This window comes from Corvus cornix, chromosome 4A (assembly GCF_000738735.6).
Source record: "Corvus cornix cornix isolate S_Up_H32 chromosome 4A, ASM73873v5, whole genome shotgun sequence".
NCBI lineage: Eukaryota > Metazoa > Chordata > Aves > Passeriformes > Corvidae > Corvus > Corvus cornix.
Genome location: NC_047058.1, coordinates 19,969,046 through 19,988,717, shown reverse-complemented (window position 1 = coordinate 19,988,717; position 19,672 = coordinate 19,969,046). Strand labels below are relative to the sequence as shown.

At 61.7% G+C, this 19,672-nt stretch overlaps 2 protein-coding genes across 2 annotated transcripts; one reads left to right on the top strand and one right to left on the bottom strand.

Moving 5' to 3' along the window:
- The first annotated feature begins 183 nt into the window (after positions 1-183).
- On the top strand, positions 184-5,316 carry SASH3 (SAM and SH3 domain containing 3). Its single transcript, XM_039572087.1, is given in 11 exon segments — positions 184-405; positions 2,621-2,713; positions 2,950-3,099; positions 3,181-3,211; positions 3,214-3,296; positions 3,298-3,328; positions 3,402-3,470; positions 3,473-3,549; positions 3,650-3,856; positions 4,139-4,289; positions 4,398-5,316. Coding segments are annotated over 11 exon segments (1,134 nt in total). The 5' UTR covers positions 184-351; the 3' UTR covers positions 4,586-5,316.
- On the bottom strand, positions 5,284-17,696 carry ZDHHC9 (zinc finger DHHC-type palmitoyltransferase 9). Its single transcript, XM_010403142.2, has 9 exons — positions 17,393-17,696; positions 10,497-10,657; positions 9,783-9,941; positions 8,828-8,965; positions 8,654-8,702; positions 8,284-8,386; positions 8,047-8,150; positions 7,768-7,933; positions 5,284-7,031 (listed from the first exon to the last, which is right to left on the bottom strand). The coding sequence occupies exons 1-9, from the start codon at positions 17,557-17,559 to the stop codon at positions 6,927-6,929; spliced, it is 1,152 nt and encodes a 383-aa protein (XP_010401444.1). The 5' UTR covers positions 17,560-17,696; the 3' UTR covers positions 5,284-6,926.
- Between the last annotated feature and the right edge of the window lie 1,976 nt (positions 17,697-19,672).

Here is a 19,672-nt window from a genome sequence, read left to right as displayed (position 1 = left end):
TGGGGGACACACGCTGCCCATCTGCAGATGGCCAAGGGGCAGCAGCACCGAGGGGCAGCAGCACCGCCGAGGGGAGGCAGGGCAGGGGCAGCGTCACCGAGGGGCAGCGCTGCCGAGAGGTGCAGGGCACAGACACCGTTCCCACCCAGGGGCCCCGGGCAGGGCAGCAGCTCGGTGGAGGGTTTCCTTCCTCCTGCCCCAGCCCGCGCCTCGGCAGCCACCCTGAGCACGGCTGCAAGCGCCTCTCATGTGACCGCCAGCTTCCTGTGCGCTCCCGGCTCGGTGCCGGTGCCGCGGGTCGGGACGTGCTCGGCGCTGCCGGACGCTGCCCTCGCCACCGGCCCCCGCGCCATGCTCCGCCGCAAGCCCTCCAACGCCGGGGACAAGGAGCCGGGACACAGGAAGGTGAGTGCTGGCGGCATCCAGCTGCCCTCAGCACCGCGGATGTCCTGGCACATCCAGAGCTGTTCCAGCCTGGGCTGCCGGGGGATGCTGAGCAGCAGAGCTGGTGCCAGGGGGCTGGGACAGCGTGGCAGCGGCCCTGCCATCGGTCCGTCTCTGCGGCCACCAGCCACTGTGGCCTCGCCAGTGCGTGGTCCTGGCCTTGTCCACCTCCCACTCTGGCTTCCATCCCGTTGGGATGGGTGGCTGGGATGCACAGCCCCCGGGGTCAGCGTGGGTGCCAGCTGGGGTGCCGGTGGGACCCGTGGGGCTGTGCTGGGGGAGGCTGTGCCCCCCCCCCCCATGGCCTCGCCAGGCGTGGGCGGCCGCCCGTCATTTCCTGGGGGCCATGGCTGTGCAAGGTGCTGCGGTCGGGCTGCAGCTCCGTCACGTGCGGCAGCCGCTTCCTCCGGCAGCACCGCTCCGAGACGGGAGCCACGGGAGCCACGGGAGCCACGGGAGCCACGGGAGCCCCAGCTGCCGGTGCCACGGCCTCTCGAGAGCCCCGTGCGTGGCACGGCCATGTGCCACCCTGTGGCTGAAGTCACCAGTGGGGCCCAAACTGGCTCCTCATCCCCTGCCAGGTCTCGCACCAGCTGGCACTTCAGCTCTTGCCAAGCTTTGCTGGGCTGGCATCAGCATCAGTAAGTCACCGCGGGGAGCAGGGGCAGTGCCTGGTACGGGGTCCTGCCCATGACAGGCACACTCCCTGCTCTGGCAGCTCCTCCGTGCTGGCGAGCTCCCGCAGGAAATCTGGGTGAAGTCCCCCTCCCTGCACCGCGGTGGCCCATCCAGCCCGGGCAATCCCAGTGGGCATCCCCTGCCCTTGCCCAGCCACAGCCAGTCTCACTTCCCCCTCCCTGCCCTGTGCCGGGAGAGCCCGGCCGCCCTGACTCACATCCCACTGCCGGGCCCTCCATGGCTCCTCCAGCCCCAGGGCAGCGGCTTTCCCAGCTGCAGAGCTGTCCTGTCTCAGCAGTGAAGCCCTGGGGGGGGTTCGGTGCACCTGGATCGGGTGGATTCAGGGCACTGGGGTGGGAGCAGGGCAGAAGCCAGCATCCCCTCTGCACGGGTGCACCTGGAGCCGGCCCTGCCGCATAAAGCCACTGCGGATGGACAGCTGGGTGACACACTGAGAGCCAGCCCTCTGCAAGGAACGGCAAAACCGAGTGCTTAGGGATGTGAGGGGCGGATGAGGAGGAGAATAAAGAGGGGACAGCACAGGGCCAGGCTGTGCAGGGCTGGGAAGGGCCTCAGCCACCACAGGAGCTGGCAGAGCTGCTTGAGAACGGAAATCCCTGGTGGTGGTGGTGGCAGCAGAGCGAGCACCGTGGTGTGTGCTCCGAGGGCCTCAAGAGGGCTGGCGGTGGCAGCCGAGCTCAGCGTGCCCCAATGTGAGCACGCTGGTGCTGGCATCCAGGGATGAGGGACACCTGGGACCATGTGGCTGTGCTGGCACCAAGGGCGCTCCTGGCGTGGAGACACCCTTCCGTGTGAGACAGGCACCTGAGGCCAGGGAGAGGAAGGCGGGCAGGGGGCACAGGAAAGAATGGAAGGGGAGGGGATGGAGAGGTGTGCCAGGACTGAGCTCCAAAACCAGCTTTGATGGCTTAGGCATGGAGGTGGCACCAAGCCAGCTGGGGATGCTGAGGGTGTGCTCTCTGGGCTGTGTGGTGACACTCACAGGCGGAAAACACGGAAACTTTCAGTCCTGGAGCTGACCCTGTGGGTAGCAGCAGGGACATGGCTGCTCTGGTGCTACCAGCCCTTCACTGCCTGCCCACCTGTGCTGAGAGGAGCTGCGGCACTGCAGAGCCCTGTGTCCCCCCATGTCCTGGCCCATGTGCCAGCGTGGCAACATGGCACAGCCCTGGGCTGCTCCCAGCATGGCAGTGCCAGGCTCCACACCAGAGCATCCCTGCCCTCAGAATGCTGTGCCAAGCAGCTGCACAGGCACCAAGAGCTCCGCATCCCAGGTTGGGGAGTTCACGGCACACGGCAGCTCCTGGAAGAGGGCAGACAGGAAAGGCTGTGCCAGCCAAAAACTCTTCCCAGCACTGGCATCACCCTGGGATGGGCAGAGCAGCCCAAAGGGAAGAGAGGAACTGGGGCAGGGGATGCAGGAAGAAGCCCTCACACCTTTCCATCTCCCCCCTCACACCTCTGCCCCTGCTCCCAGCTTTCCCTACAGCGTTCCAGCAGCTTCAAGGACTTCAGCAAGTCCAAGGTCAGCTCCCCCGTGTCAAACGAGGAGTTCAGCCTGGAGGAGAACGTGAGTTCCCAGCATGCCTGGGGCAGCAGCACCCCTTGACACATCCTGCTCCCCCGGGAACAGCCCATTTCAGAGCTGGTTTCCCAAAACTCCTGGTCTTACCAGTGGCCCAGGTGTCACGGAGCAGCCCCAGGGTGCCAGCCTTGCTGGGATTTGGGGTCTCACAGCCCTGTGTGACCCTGCCGAGGCTTGCCCCGCGTGGGGGGCTCTGCCTTCACTCTCCATCCCCCTGGCAGATCCCTGAGGATGATGCCAGCAGTGCCAGTCCCGAGGATGCCGGGCGGAGCAGCGGGACGAAGCTGGGCAGGAAGTGGCGGGCGGTCATCTCCCGCACCATGAACCGCAAGATGGGCAGGATGGCCGTGAGAGCGCTGGCCGAGGGGAAGGTGAGCGGGGCTGTGGGGACGCGGACAGGTGAGCGGGGGACAGCTCCCCCTCCCTCGGCCTGACCCCGGTACCCCCAGCAGGGAGAGGTGGAGGAGGAGGGGTCCCATGCCCCCTGTCCCCAGCCAGCAGCACGGAAGAGCGGAGCCATGACAAGGTGCCCCTGTCGTACCTGGAGCTGGAGGAGGAGGAGGACGGGCCGCCCAGCCCTCGGACGCCAGATGTCCAGCGGTGAGGCCGGCCCCGACAGGACACTGGCCCCGCGTCTCCAGCTGGGCGCATCCTGACCCCCTCCTCTCTGCAGGCAGCGACCTTCCCAGCCCTGCCGATCCCGGGGACAGCCGGCGGCTGGAGGAGACTGTCCCAGCCTACACCGGCCCTTCTGCGGCCGGGCCCGTGTCCACACCGACTTCACCCCCAGCCCCTACGACAAGGACTCCCTGAAGCTGCGGGTGAGCCCCTGGGGAGGGAGGGAGGGTGGCTGGGGACACCCCTGAGGTGGGGGTGTTCCCCAAGGCTGCACCCACCACCATCCCATGTCCCTCGGCCTAGAAAGGGGACATCATTGGCATCATCGAGAAGCCGCCTGTGGGCACCTGGACGGGGCTGCTCAACAACAGGGTGGGCTCCTTCAAGTTCATCTACGTGGATGTGATCCCTGAGGAGACAGTCCCTGCCCGCAGGAGCCGGGGCTCCAGCCGGAACAAGCGCCTCAAGCCCAAGACCCTCCATGAGCTGCTGGAGCGCATCAACCTGCAGGTGGGGGACAGGGGCCGTGGGGGACAGCAGCACCCAGCTGTGACCGGTGTGCCAGCACTGGGACCACCCCCTCCCCTTCACTGTCCCCCGCCCGCGGGGGTCCCTCCACCAAGCACCCAGGGGCACAGAGGGGACACATGGGGCATTTCTGGGTAACGTGGGGGCAGGTGCCCACCATGGACCCACGCTGAGGCGGGAGCCACAGGCCAGCACTGGGGGTCAGGGGAGGGAGCCAGGGGAGCCACCCGAGCCCCGCTCACCCCTGCCCACGCCCCCACCCAGGAGCACACCCCCACCCTCCTGCTGAACGGGTACCAGACCCTGGAGGACTTCAAGGAGCTGCGGGAGACCCACCTGAACGAACTGCACATCACGGACCCCCAGCACCGCGCCAAGCTGCTGACGGCCGCCGAGCTCCTCCTGGACTACGACAGTAAGAGTCCTGGGGAGGGGTGGGAGACCCCCCAGTCCTGGGGAGGGGTGGCAGACCCCCCGACGGGGCACCCCAGCAGCACCACTAATGCCACGGCCCCTCTCCCAGCAGCCAGCGAGCCGGAGGATGCTGACACCTCCGAAGCCCTGCCATCGCCCTCAGGGCCCAAAGGAGACATTCCTCGGGACTCCGGCTGCTTTGAGGGATCAGAGACCCTGGATAGCAGCCGGGAGGAGGCCGAGCTGAGGGGTCCCGAGGAGCAGCTGGGGGCTGTCTCCATGGCAGAATCCCCCTGAGCCCGCCGGCACTGCCGCTTCCCGCTCTGGCCCTAACAGTGGGGTGGACTGGAGGGGATGGCTGCTGGTAGGGGACAGGGGAGCCCCAGTGGTGGCACCTCGGGGCCCGGCTCGGCCCCTGCACCAGAGCCAGATGCTGGGTGGGCACAAGGAGCCCCAGGACATTTTGCACGGCACTGCCTGGCACCACTGCCAGGGGCTCTGGGCACGCCGGGGCACCGCGCTCCCCGCCAGGACACCACAGGCATTGGCTGCCTTTTCCCAGGTTTGCCAGCAGGCTCAGGAAGGGAGCTGGGGAGGAAAGCTGTGTCTGCAGGCAACTAAAGCCTTCCCAGGACACTGACACTTCCCAGCATGGACACACGGAGACCCCCCTCACCCGCCGTGGGCGACAGCAAGATGCAAATAACACAGCTAAGACACACTGGAAGTGTGAGATGGAGAGGCCTGGAAAGACACAGGGAAGGGGGAAGAGGCAGCTGGCTTGGGGCAGTACAGACACGCAGGGGCTACAGCTCAGCCATTTTCAAACCAATTAAGTTTCCTTCATTGTTTTAAAATTAAAAAAAAATAATAAGAAGAAAAAAAAAAAAAGAACACCCAACCCTCACCCAACCCCTTCCTTGCTTCTGGAGACCCTGACCCGTGCAGGCAGGTCCCGGCAGGCAGCACTCCACACACCGCGTGGAACAGGGAGCAGCAGAGCCAAAAATACACTTTTTCACACTGAATTGGAGATTTGGTCAGTAGCGTGTTGGGGTGACTCCCACGGGGTGGGGCGCAGGACCCCCGTCCCCGGGGGATGGAACAGGATGGGGCTGGGCTGGCTGCGGGGCCGTGGCAGGGAGGCCGGGGCTCCGTCCCTGGCACACTCCAGCTGGGAGCTGCTGTGGCAGCTCTGCCCTCTCACCCGGGACAGGGGGCAGTGCAGGTGCCGCTTTAACACCGCACCTCACCCAGGGCCAGCGGCAAGGAGCGAGCTGGGAGGCACAGGGAGGCAGGCTCCAGAGGGAGCAGGGTCCCGGCTGCACCCGCTCCTCACCACTGCTGAGAGCAGGGTGGCACGAGAGGCCAGGGAGGGAGCAGCAGCCATTTCCCACTGCCAGGCAGGAGCATCACGGACACACACACGGGACTGGCCAGGCAGGACACCCTCCACCTGCCACCACCCACCGCACGCCTGCGGGGAGAACGGGAGCGCCCAGTGCTTGTGGCGTGGGATGCGGAGCTGCCGGGGCACGGAATGGCCTCTCCTCTACCAGCAGCCTCTGTGGGGACCCCACAGGTGTGAGGGTCCTGCCAGTGCAGGATGGGGGCTGTGGAGCGGGGGGAGCCCTGCCATGGCACAGAGCTCTCCCACCATCCCCCAGCCTCTCCTCCGCTGAGGACACACAAGTGACCAACACCACACAGCCCAGCCCTGGGCAGCTGGCACAATCCTGGGAAGATCCAAGGCTCCCAAAGCCAGTCTAGGGTGGCTGAGAACTGCAGAGCAAGGCAAGGGGGCGGGGACATGGGGACGCAGTGACACAACACAGAATCGGGGCTGAGGTTCTGCAGAGTGGCCGTGCCACAGCCGGGGAGGGCTCAGTGTGGACACGCGGCAGCAAATGCAGCCCCAGCACCAGCCAGGAGCCAGTGGCATGGGCAGACCCTTCCCTGCAGCTCGGCCCACCCCGGCACAACTGCTCTGTGGCCAGGGAGGGGCAAGGGCTGTCCTCTCCCTCCCTGGAAGCCCCAGGGCGGTGTGAGCCCCAGGGCAGGATGGGAGGGAGGGTCCCCTCACAGCTGCTGCCTTGCTACACCACATGAAAAGGAGCACAGGAAGAACGCTACTTAAAAACCGCTGCCAGCACAACTCCTTCCCGCTTGTTTGGGTCCTTTGGGCACCAAAATGTCTCCTGACAAGCCTTGCCACGCCAACCACAAAACAACGCGACAGATTAGAGGAAGGAGTGAGGAGGGGAGAGAGGACGCTGCTGCCACGATTGCTCTCTCCTTCCTGGGGGGATTCCTGGTCAGAGCCGGGCCCCGGCAGAGGGACAGCCCCAGCCCCGCGCCGGGATGGAGCATCCAGGACAGCCCGCAGAGCCAGAGGCCCGGCCCCAGGCAGAGCTGCCCTGGTGGTGGCAGTGCCCCGTGGTGACCAGGGCGTGCTGCCCACGCTCGCTGTCCCGTGCCACTGCGCAGGGCCAGCGCCGCCCGCACCGCGGTGAGTAATGACTAAAGCAAAATGGCCATGGGGAATCAGGTGCCTGCCATCCAGCCCTTCTCCTCCTCTCCTCCACCACTTCCAGCTTTGATTCGACAAAACAAGAAAGTTCTCCCTTCCAAGCAGATGCTAGTGCTCCGCTCGCCCAGCGTCCGGGGAGGGCACCGGGAGCTCCCCAGGCGTTCGCTGCTTCTCCTCTGGCATCTCGGTGTCGCTCACGGACGGCGCAGGGACCTGCGGAGAGAGGACAGAGTGACCTGCAGGAACAGCCCAGTGCAGAGCCCGAGCACACAGCCCCCACCGCTCCGCTACTGCCTCCAGCTCCACTGGCAGCTGTCTCAGCTGGGCTTGGGACAAGGAGAAACCAGAAACCAGGGGCCGCCCAACAGGCAGAACAGCAGCTTCAGGGAGAGCTGGAGCACTGGACTGCTCCAGCAGAAGTGTCTGGGCTGTGTCCACCAGAGAAGCGACAACTCATGCCCAAGCAGGAGCAAGCTGAGCTATTTCCCACCACGTTCACGGAATAATTTAGGTGGGAAGGGCACTCTGGAGGTCTCCTGTCAAACCATGTCCTTAATGCAGGACTAATTTCAAACACAGAGCAGGCTGCTCAGGGCCACAACAGCTTTCTCCAAGGATGGAGATCCCAGGGACAGCCCTGCAGCTCACATGCAGCACCAGAACAAGATGTGTGCAACCTCCCAGCCCTCCCAGCCCCACCGAGCTCCATGGGCAACAGCTCCAGAGTGCTCTCATGGCAGGACTGATCTCCAAAACCCCAGCCAGCTGTGATCTCCTTTGAGGAAATCCAAGGAAACCAACACACGCTGGTTTCCAGGGTCAGAGCAAACAAGCTTTTCAGCAGCAGCCTCTCAGCACAGACCCCCCATATCATTTTGTCCTTTCTAAGTCACACTCAGCTTCCTCTCGCTGTCCCAGAGCCCCCCCAGCTCCCAAGAGGATCACTCACGGCACTGGGGGGAGGAATGCTGCCGTCCTGCTGCTTCATGCCACCCTCCTGGGCCTGCCCAGGGCCCTGCGTGGCTGGGGGCTCCTGCGTGCCAGGCCCCTGCAGGCACGACCCCTCCTGAGCTGTGCTCTCCTCCTGCTGCAGGATGCCCCGTCTGTCCAGGACGCTGCAAGGACACAGCCACGCCATCAGAGACCCATGTCTCCCCAAATCCCACCTCTCTCCCCACCAGAACTGCTGCTGGAAGATGAAGGTCAAGGCCACCCCTCAGGAGCTCACCTGGGGGGCAGGGGCCCGCAGAGCACCTCGCAGCAATTCTTCACTATGTTGCCGTGGCTGTAGGGATTCTGCACGCGGTTCTTCCCAGTCCAGGACCCCTTAATCTGAAATAGTTGGGCACAAGCTCAGGTTTACTCCAGGGACACCCTGCCCCAGCCCCCAGATCCCTGTGCTGTGCACAGCCTTGACACACTGAGAAACGGCGACAGCTCAAAGGAAGAGGAAGGCTCTACTTACGTCTTCGTTGGTTGTCTGATTCAGTGCCACCAGGAAGGTGTGGAACCCAGTTAACCCCACCACCGACCACAGCGTAAAAAAACAGATGAGCACCTCCAGTACAGTGAGAACAGTTAAGGACTGGGAACAGCCTGAGAGCAGGCCCAGCCCACCTGTTACTGCCCCCAGAAACACCAACTTCTCTTCCTCTCCTAGCCACTGTTTTCTGTTTTGCTCTCCTCCCAAAAGCCACGAAACTCCTCCCCACATTGTCACCTGGGAGGAAAATGCTTTGAAAGACTCAGAGTGGCCAAGGCAGCCACTCTTCAGTGCAGCTCCCACTAACCCCCAGCTTTGGAGAAGCCAAGCCCTCAGGACCATGGAAGGATATGTCCCTGGGGTTTCCTTCAACGTGTTCAGAAACCCAATCTTCAGAGATTCTGCAGTACAAAAAGAGAGAGATTTTCTAATATGGAACATCCCACTGTGTCCAGTTCCCTGGTTTCACACCATCTGTAGCCCCACTCTGTCCCTCCCAGCCATCCAGCTTTCCAGGCAGACTCACTCAGTGCTACGTAGACGATGTTGAAGGTGAAGATGTAAATGGTGAGGAGGGAGAGCGAGAGGATGAAGAGGTAGAAGTAGCGGTAGTTCCTCTTCCCCACACAGTTGCCCACCCAGGGACAGTGATGGTCGAAGCGCTCTGGGGAAGCCAAGATGAAGATTAGCACTGCCCTGGCATGGCCCTGCCCACCTCTAGATCCTTGCTCCTGTTTCCACCTCAAAAATCCAGGCTGGCACAAACTGCCAAGTCCAACCCTCCGCTCACTCAGGACCCCACATTTTGGCCTCCTTTCAGGAGGTCAAAAGTCCAAAATCGTTTTATAATGAGTCATTTTGCACATTAAGAGAGAGTTTGAGCTTGACCCCTCATGTGTCTTCTTTCCCTGGGGTACAAGAGCCACAGCACATGGGTTAGATGAAGGCCTGGGGCTCCCCAAGTTCTTACCCTGGAATAATCAGGAGAGGGTTCAAGGAACTGTATAAACACACAAAGGCTGGGAATCTGAAAAGGAGCAAAGGGGTGCAGAAGGATGGGATTTCTGCCTGGAGCAGTGATGCTGAACATGAGCCAATTACATACACAGAAGGAGGACAACAACCAGGGCACCCCAGGGAATGGCACAGTCTCTGTGCTGATGAAGGAGCTGCTGTCACCTGAGACACAACTCTCCACTGCAACCCTCCAGTCCTGCAAGGCCAGAGTCCAGTGGAACTCAAAAGCGGGCTGCACGTGTACACAGAGCAGCTGGGCTCGGTTAGACTGGTTACTGTCAAAGTCCTGGCAAAGAGGAACCACCTGGCTCCAGATTCTGAGCAAACCTCAAGCTCCTTGAGTACAAGACGAGGCAGCCCGGACACTCCACCAGTCCGGAGCTGCCCAGCACAAGCCCGGGCACGGGCCCGTCCCTCCCCCGAGGCTCTCTGCGAGGAGCAGGCCCAGCCCCAGCCCCACTCACCCACGCAGTTGTCGCAGATGCTGCAGTGCGAGGCGCGGGGCGGCCGGAAGATCTTACACGTGTAGCAGTACTTGAGCTTCACGATCTGGTTGTTGATCTGGAAGTTCTTGATGCGCGGGGGCGGGCGCTGACCCTGCGGCACGGTCCCGTTGGTGGCCTCTGCCAGAGAGAGCCGGGCACAGATCGGACCTGCTGCTACAACACGCCAGGCCTCAAATGACAACTCACTTCCCTGCCTTTCCTACCAGCGGGATCAGAGCCCGCTGGCTCCGGAGCTGGAGGCTGCAGCTCTGCTCATGCGGGCCAGAGCCAACCTGGCAGCTTGGAGGCAGGAAAAGGGATGCCAGAGCTTTCACGGGCATGTTGAGAGTGGGCTGGGTGTTATCACCCGCATCCACCAAACCTCCTCCCTCCCTGAAGGATCAAGGGGATCACTCCAGGCTTTCTACACCCCTTATCAAAAACAAACTGGGTTTGTATGTACATGGCTATGGGAGAGAAAGCAGCAGGTGAAACGGCTCCCAGGGAGGGACGCAGGTACATCCTGCCAACTTTCTGAGACTTGGCCAAGTACAGTGAGCCAGCAGATTGGGGCAATCCTCACTTTTGGAGGTCCAGCCAGGAAGATAAACTCTGCAGGGACTGTAACCTAGAAATATGCCATAAATAGAGAGGCTTTTCCAGCCCTCACCAGCTTGGCCGCTCCACACTCACCGATCTCCATCTCAATGAAGGCTGCCTCGTCGGGCAGGGCCCTCGGGATCACGCCAGGGTCGCTGAAGCTGGTCCGCAGCAGCGTGGCCATGGCGAACAGGAAGAGAACTGCTGCAAACACGGGGATGGCCGGGGACAGCTGGACAGCCAGGTACCGGCACCTGCGGACACGGGGTGGGAGGCGATGAGTCAGAGTCTGCCAGTGCCGGGCTGAGCGCCTGGCATGGCATCAGAGCCCGGGCACTGCTCAGATCTGGAGCAGAGAAGCTGTTCAGTACATCCTTCTGATCCCACCACCACAAGGGAACACTCCTGGGGCAGCTCCAACAACCAGGCACCATCACAGCATCTCCGTGTTTTCCACCAGCCAGGCACAGATACTTCCCAGCATTTGTTCTGTTTTCAGCTCCCGTTTTAAGTAATGCCAGAAACACAACCAGGCAGCTGGAGAGACCTTGTCCACTACATTCCTGGTGCCAAGGGATGGGACAGACCACTGGGAGAAGCACCCAAAGCCTGAAGGGACCCCAAGCCTGGAGAGCCAGAAGGCATGGAAGCCTGTGGGGATGGTGGGACTCTCTGGCTGGCCCCTAAAGGGCAGCAGCTTCCAGCACCACAGAAATTATTGGGATTAGGTGCATCCTGTGCTTCTCAGGAATGGATTCCTGTGGAAGCACAACATTCCCATGCAACAAGACATCTGGCTTCCTTTGGCTTTTCTGAGACAATGGACTGGAATGCTCCAAATAAAGCAGAAAGGCTCCTGCTTCAAGACCCCCAGCTCCAAAGGGAACAAGGTGTGTTTGCTCTATAAATGCAGCAAGGCCCAATGAGGAGTTTATGGTGCTGATGCTGCTGATGGAGGAGATGCAAAGGGAGCATGGGACTCATCTCACCATGGCTGTGCTGCTCCTGGACACCCACAGCCATGTCCCCATGGGTGCCACAACACAGGCCGTGTGGGAGGCCTGGGCAGAAGTCCTGATTTAGAGACATACTGAGCTGAAAAAAAACACATTTTACCCTGATTCCTTCAGAAAACCCCACTGATGTTGGGGTGAAGTTTAAGGGAAAGCCCACCCACATCCCACCATTTGTGCCATGTCTCACCTCTCCTCGCACACATCCCTTTGCCAGGTGCCTCCTGAGGCAGCTGGGCACCCAGGCTTTCAGGCTCCTGCCTTTCTAGGATCCACCCTTTATCCCTTCTGCTAAGGGCTGGATCCAACCCAGACTCCTGCTGTTCCACAGCTACTCTCCACGGGAGCATCAGGCTACTGCAGTGAGGGGCCAGGGATTATCCTCCCTGGTGGGGCTGCCATCCCAAGCAAGGCCACTTCCATGACCGCCACAGCAGTGTTTAATTCTGGACACCATTCCCACCATAGATTCCCCAAACACAACACAGTTTCCAGCTCCAGCTGGCAGCACTGGGCTCTGCAGGCCCACTGCAGGAACGTGTCCCGGGCCATTGCCCGACTCCAGCAGCTGTCCCCCACGCGTGACGAGGACAGAAGGGCTGCACACTGAAGCCACAGCACGCTTTAGTCACAGCTGCAACACCAGGAGCCCACAGCAACACAGAGGGCCTGGCCCCTAAACCAACATCCTTCATTTCAGACACTGCACACTCTGCAGTTCCCCAAAACAACGTCCCTGTGCCCAGCCCTGCCCACAGACGAAGAACTGGAGGGCCGAGCTTATTGTCTTCAGGCAGCCCAAGATAACTTTGCATTCCCTTTGCAAGGGCAAAGTCCAGGGACAGCTGCGAGTCAGTCAGCAAGTAAACAAAAACCTTGGAGCTCATTTAGAGCTCTCATTTAGGTAGAAATATGGGGTTAGGAACATGGAACATGGATTTAGGCGCAGGTCAGCCTCCTCTCTCAGGTAATCAGTGACAGGACAAGAGGACACTGCCTCAAGCTGTGCCAGGGGAGGCTCAGGTTGGACATCAGGAGAAATTTTTCTATGGAAAGGGTTGTCAGGCATTGAAAAGGGCTTCCCACAGAGGTGGTGGAGTTCCCATCCCTGCAGGTGTCCAAGGAACAACTGGACATGGCACTCAGTGCTCTGGGCTGGTTGACATGGTGGTGACCAGTCACAGATTGGACTTGATGGTCTTGGGGGCTTTTTCCACCCTAAATGATTCTGTGATTATTCCTTGAAAAGCTGGACACTGTCTGCCCCAAAGGGCTGCAGCCTGACCCTTGTCCAGCTGAACAGACAGCTTTTGGAACCGCTGTGGCAACATGAACGTATTGTGGGTTTAAATATGGATCCACGAGCCGTGTTAAAGCTGAGCCATGGCCCTCCTGCTTCCACACAGGCTAAGCTTAGCTTCCCTTAGCTGGGCTGGCTTCTGTGGCCCCTTGCAGGTGAGAGCAGAGGTAAGAGCCAGAGGAGCTTCCACCACGGTGAAACTGCACCCCAAGGCCCAGCACGGAGCCCAGCATGGAGCCCACCAGCTGTGCTGAGGGGCCTCGCTCTTCGGGAGGGGACTCGGGGAACACGTCCACAGCAGGGAAAGCAGCCACACAAACTCCTGGGTTGGTACTCAGGTACGCTCTAGCACTGGGGTATCTTCAGTCCACGCCTTATCTCGAAGACAATTTCACTGCTCAGGAACAGACATTTAAAGATCTTTTGTTTGGGAGAGCTCAGAGCCAACAGAGATGCTCTGTTGGCATGTGAGGACGCTGCTCCCCCACTCCCAGCACCATATCTGTGCTCTGGAGCGTTTTGTCACCAAAAAGCAGACAATAACAGCACTATCACAACTAATCATCACAGCGGGATGGGCTGGGGGCAGGAAGGCTGAACAAAGAGATCATTGGAATGGGGAGCAGGGGGAGAAGCAGCTGGGAGGTGCCATGAGTTATGGTGCTTGGCTGGTTATTTTGCACCCACTTGGGAAGGTCTGTTGTAATCGGCACATTGAGCAAAGCCCTGGAGGAAGGGGAAAGCCACCATGCCAGCCCTGGTGACAGGGACTGCAGCCACGGCCACAGGGCAGCACAGCTCCCAGGGCTTAGCACAAGCTCTGCAGTATCACTCACTCACCCACTGTCGTCTCACCTGCAAATCACCAGTTTAACTTTGCTCAGCTACAGCACAGCCACACCGTGTGCCTGGTGTGAGTGCCAGCAGAGCTGTACCTTTCCCAAATGCCTGACCCTCACCAGGGCACTGCAGCCTGGCTGTGTGGCTGTTCACACCAGCCCTGGGATGGTGTCTAGCAGCTGCTGGGTTTGAGGTAAGCATGGAAGCAGCTGCTCCAAGGCCCGGCCGCACCACAACACTGTGTGCAGGCCCTTCCCAGCAGCACAGGCAGGGCTGGAGCTCTCCATGGAAGCTCTCCCCATTTGCCAGCAGTGACATATCAACTGTTAGCACACACCATGTGCTTCTGACCCAACTGAGGCAGGAGACAGACGTGTTATGCCGATGTCATTGCTCCTTTCCCAGCTAAAATCTCAAATCTCTGCACAGGCAAATCACCCCAAGATCCATCTGGGAATGGGGGTGCCACAGAGGATGTGGAGGCTGCAGGGAGGGCAAAATCATCTCCTGAGAAGGAACCCCATATAAGAAAAAGGTCAATCCAAACCCCACGAGTGGCCACTTCCTGCAGAAACAGGAGCAAAACAAGCTGAAGTCTGGACATCAAAAAGTTCACTTCTACTGAGAGTAATTACAATGATTAAAAAGCACCACTCAACTCACGTGTAAGTTTTGACCATGCTTGACACAGATCTAACCAGAGGTAACGCCAGCTCAGAGGCCCCTCTGTCAGACTTGGGTCTCTGGGGTTTGGAAATCAAGGCTACAAAATAAAGTCACACAAGGGGCAGTGTAGACGTTTTCAGCTCAGCAGAAAACAAAGACATTTTCATCTCTACAAAGCTAAGAAAGTAGGAAAAACAAAGTGACAAACATGCTTGGGCACTGGAAAATCCAAGAGCAGCCCCCTCCCGTGAGGAGCCAGTGTTGCTGGTGCTATCATGCCTCTAACATTTACAGACGCCAAGTTTTGTGCTGAAAAGTGAGAGACAAAAGAAATCCCATTCCCATCAGCTGAGCGTGGAACTCGATTCAGGAGAGACAGGAACGGCAAAGGGAACTCCCAGACACTGCCTCCCATTATCCCAGGTCCTAAAGAGATTTCGCAAGTGCTTTATCTGGTCTTCTCCTCGTGCTGGAACACCTCAAGCAGACAGCAGCTAAGTGCCCAACCACAGGGCTGACATACCATTAGGAGTCTGAAATAAGGCCAAGAGGATGTGAAACTGTATTTTATGGGACCTGTTACAGAGCAGACCCAGTTAAACACAGGTCTCGGACTCTGCAGGGGCCAGCCCCAAGCAGTGGGAGCTGCTCCCTGCCGACAGAGTGGTGAGAGAGGTGCCCTTGGGCAGAGGACTCCGGTCGCTGCAGAGCCCTTCCCGGGAGCCAGCACAGCTCCGTCCCTCTGCCTTATCTAGGAGGGAGGAGTCGGATCTCAGGTACAGCACTGAGTTCTGCCAGCCTCTGGGTCCTGTTTGCTCCTGGCTGGAGAGATTTCCCCGATCCCAGACCACAGCGCTGCGGTTTGGGGGATCAACAACTCAAATTCCCAGCCACAGGGCTGAGGTGGCTCAGCCCCCTCACCTGTGGACACCGCGGAGCCGCTGACAGCACTGGAGGAACTCGGAGGAAAAAACCACCACCAGCAGCAGCCCCGCGAGTGCAGCCATCGCTCCAGGGCTGGGAGGGAACGGCGGTGGCTTTTCTCCTGACCTGGGTGCCCGTCCCCACCGGCCTCAGCTGTAACTGGAGCCAGCGCAGTCCGGAGCGCCGGGATCAAGCCCAGCCCGGCGCAGGGCGAGCAGCCAGACGGGTCCTGGCTCCAGGCACCCCGGAGCCGTGCTCAGACAAGGTGTGACTGCGCAAGTGATTCAGCTGAATGGAGCAGCAGCACGGCACAGGCAGCCTGCAGTGAGCGGGCAGCGAGGGAAAGGGCTCCTCCGCCCACCGCCGGCTGCCGCTCCAAACCCAGACACGAACTTTAAGGGGGAAACCAGGAATTTCCATGCAAACGCTAAAGAACCTGCCAAACACTGAGACAAATGGACAACACAGTGAAAGATCGAGGCTGAGATCCTCACCCAAAACTCCCTATACATGCAGGGCAGGAAGGGCTCCCGAGAAGCCAAGCTGCTTATCTCAGCCTGATCAGTGAAACAGAGACCTTGGGCAGTGTTTACCGTTGGGAAGGCAACATTTCATCCCCATCCCAAATTCAAAAATCCCCAAACAAGTTCAAAATAACCCTCTTTCTTCCAAAAAAACCAACACTGAGGTGTTCCGCACTGAAAGAATCAAATGGCTATTTGGATTTTCCCAAACTTTTCCTTATCTCCCTCAGATGATTTAACTAAAATTCAGAGGTGGTCCTGTTCCCATAGGCACTCCCCCCGCAGAGCCCACCCTCCAGCTCTAGGCACGGCCTGGATGTCTTGGTGCAAGCAACCCCTCCACAGGCCTCTGCCTGCCAGAGCATGGAAAGGGGCTTCTCAAGGAATTTCCAGTCACGTTCCCGACTAACCACAGCCTAGGTCTGGAAAACAGCCTTGGCTCACTCTGCCTAGTGCAACCACGGCAGAGCGGGATGTGGTTCACTCTCCTGCTACGGACAGGATCCACAGGGAGCCAGAGCAATTATCCCTCAAATCAGTGTTTCTGGTGCAGCAGTAAGCATTTCTGGAGCACCAACACTTATTAGTTCTTCCTGTAAGGCAGGAAGGCTCAGCCCCATTTTTTAGATGGAAAAACCCCCAAACATCAAACCAAGAGCGGTGTCACTTGGTACCTCGGAATTCAGACTGAGCCAGGGATAATTTGGGCAGGGAAGCAGGGAGAGACACGTTGGGCCAGGGAATGTGGAAACAAGTTCCCTGGCTTAGGAAAGATGCTGAGGAGGACAGCATCTGGGCCAAGGGCTTTTTGGACCTGCAGGAATAGCCAGGGCTTAGCCAGCGAGCAGCTCCTTCCACTCGTTCTTCCTGGCTTAGCTTTTGTGTTACCCAACCCTGTTTCAGCCCTTCTCCCGCCCCAGAACACAAACATGCCCATGGAGACCAAGCAAGGGAAGTTTTGCAGTTGTTTAGCTGATCCAAGCTCATCCTCTAACCAGGCAACAGGGGTGTCCTGCCCCCTCCCACACCATCGGCCCAGACAAACACAGGCTTTTCCCTTTTTGCTTGTTTTTTTGGTTTTCGGATTAGTCTAAGGCCAGCCCAACTCCTCAGCCCGGCTCCCAGAGAGAGCTGAGGGGAGGCGGCAGATCCCTCTTTTTCAGCAGGATCGAAGGTTTTGGCTGAAGGCCTTTAGGCTGCTGAGGGGATGTAAGGAGTGGTCGGATCCTTCCCAAACACCAGGATGGCTCTGGCTGCGGGGGCTCTGCTGTAGTGCAGCCTGGAGGCTGGGGGTAGGTTGGACTGGCAGGACCCCCAGGCTCACTTCTCATTAATCCTCCAGTTGGGGTCACCTCGCTGGTGGGGCTGGCGCGGGAGCTGCACGTCCCCTCGTGGGTAAGGACGCAGGCTGGGCCCCGGGGCTGCAGCAGCAGCAGCGCCCTTTCACCCCAGCTATCCTGGAGCCAGGAACACTCGGGACAAGGGACTGCCAAGTCCCAGACGGAAGGTGACCCACGGGGAAGAGAGGCCAGTGTCACAAGCTCCAGCAGGGCCCGTTCTCCCCAAAACCTCCAGGGTCGGTCTGCTGAGGGTGAGGAAGCAGATCTGGGCTGGGAGAGGCACCCTCTGCCAGGCTGCACCGCGCCAGGCTCCCCTCCCTCTGCCGAGGGCCCCGGGCACCCCATCCCCATCCCCGTCCCGCGGGGTCCCCGGGGAACTCACTCGAAGGCGAAGAAGAGGGCACAGGTGCCGAGGATGAGGAAGAGGGTCAGGTAGAAGATGCCCTTCTGCCGGGCCATCATGATGCGGCCGTCGCAGCAGAAGGTGTTCCTGCCCGGCAGCTTCTCCCATTTCCGAACCACCTTCTTCCTCGCCACCATCACCGACATGGCGGGGCCGTCACTGGGGCGGCAGCGGCCGCCGCACCTCCGGGCGCTGCTGCTGCTCCGCCGCCCGCGCGCCCGGCATCATCGGGGCCCCGCGGGGCCGCGCTGGGCTGGGCTGGGCCGGCGGCTGCGGGAGAGGGAACGGGGAGAGCGCTCGGTCAGCACCGGGGCGGCGGCGGCACCGGCGCGGGGGGCGACGGCCGCCGTCGCCATGGAAACCCCGCGCCCGGGAGGGGCGTTGCCGTGGGAATCCACCAGGGAGGGGGCGCGGGGCGCGGCCAGGAAGACCCTCGGCTGGGCGGGAGGGGCCGGCGGGGCGGCTCCGCACCGGGAGGGGACACAGGGCAGGGCCGGGCCACACAGGGCAGGGCGGCTGCGGCTCTGCGGGCGTGCCGGGATCCGGAGGGGAGAGGGCGGAAGGGAAGGGTTAGAGAGGAGACGGGAGAGGACGGGAAGGGAGGGGACGGGAGGGACCCCCGCGCCGCCGCTCACCCGGTGCCGGTGCCGCTCGGGCCGCGCCGGTCGCTCCCTCCGCGCCGGGAGGGGCCGCCACGCCCCGCGCCCCACCGGGGCGGAGCCGCCACCGCCATTGGTCCCGCCGCGCCCCCCGCCCCGCCCCGCCACCTCCCGCCTGCCTATTGGCCGCGCGCGTTGTCACTCGGCGGCAGCTCCTCCTACCCCGCCGCTTCTCGCCTGTCCATTGGTCACCAGCGCTGTCACTTCGCGGCGACTCCTCCCGCCCCGCCGCTTCTCGTAGGCCCATTGGCCAGAGGCGCTGCCACTCCGCGCGGTTGGCCCCGCCCCGGTGCGGACAAGGGAGGGCGGGGCGGAGGCGGGGCGCGGCACGTGGCGGCTCCGGCCCGGCCCCGGCCCGGTTTGGCCCGGCCCGGCCCGGTTTGGCCCGGCCCGGTTTGGCTCGGCTCGGTTTGGCTCGGCTCGGTTTGGCTCGGCTCGGCCCGGCGGCTCCCGCCACACCTCCCGGTGCAGCCCCCGGTGGGGCCCGACCGGCGCCGCCCCCCATTCCCCTTTTCTTTTTCGTTTTCTCGCACCGGGTGCCCACAAGCACCGGGCTGCCGAACCCCAGCGCCGCGGGGAGCGCACGGGTTGCTGCCTCGTGGGTTCCCCGCCCGCCCCATTTCCACATTTTGCACAGCAGTTTTCACAGGGTCTTGCACACGCAGCCCCTGGGGTTGGGTTCGGAGAACCCCCCAGCATCCCATCCCCGGCATCCTGCCATCAGCATCCCATCTATCCCTGGCACTCCGCCTCGGGGCATCCCTCCCTGGCATCCCACCCCCGGCATCCCTCCCTGGCATCCCACCCCCGGCATCCGTCTCCGGCATCCCACGCACGGCGCTCCCCGTGGGCACGTGGCTGCCGGCAAAGGCAGGGCCCGGAGCGTCAAACCCGAGAGGAAAATACGGAACTTTTCCCGCTGTTGTTGCTATGGAGACGCGAGCAGATGGGGAGCAGCTCGTTATCCCTCTCCCTTCGGCGGGCCCCTGCCCTGAGCCCCCCTGTGCGCCCAGTTCGGGATGGAGAACGACAAAGAGGACGAGGAGGATGGATGGATGCTGCGGGCACAGGTGACAGACACCGGCACCTCCCCGTAGCTGAGAACTCCGGGAATTCGCTCCAACGATCCTTTGAATCCCGTAAACCCCAAAAACGCTCCCTGGAGCCGGGGCCGGCCGGGCGGGAGGAGCCGTAGGTGAGGGAGCTCCGTCCCCGAGCCCGCGGCACGTCCCGGGGGAGAACAGCGAATCCCGGAATCAACGGGGCTGGGGGCACGCGCGAGGGTCGCGTACGGAGCGGAGACCCTCAGAGCTGCTCTGGCCCGCGGTGGGCACCGCCGGCTCCCGCTGACCGGCGACCCGGGGGCGTCCCGGGAGGGGCAGAGCTGTCCCGGAGCCCCCTCCGGGGCCGGGCCGGCGGTGCCGGTGCCCCGGTCCCTCCCGGGCCCCCCCCGATCCCCACCGGTGCTCCCGCTCCCGCCCCGCCCGCCGGGCCCGCTGCCATGGCAACCCTGACGTCACGCGGGCGCGCTTCGCGGCAGAGCGCGAGGGCCCGGCGCGACACTCGGTGGCGCTTTGCGGCAGTGCCGGCGTGCGGAGCC

Excerpts from the sequence above, each read along its gene's own strand:
- ZDHHC9 (XM_010403142.2), bottom strand. The coding sequence starts at position 17,559 with ATGTCGGTGATGGTGGCGAGGAAGAAGGTGGTTCGGAAATGGGAGAAG. Across the intron at positions 8,387-8,653 it reads TTGAAGGAAACCCCAGGGAC|TGTACTGGAGGTGCTCATCT; the intron begins ATATCCTTCCAT and ends AACTGTTCTCAC. Across the intron at positions 8,151-8,283 it reads ATCAGACAACCAACGAAGAC|ATTAAGGGGTCCTGGACTGG; the intron begins GTAAGTAGAGCC and ends CAACTATTTCAG.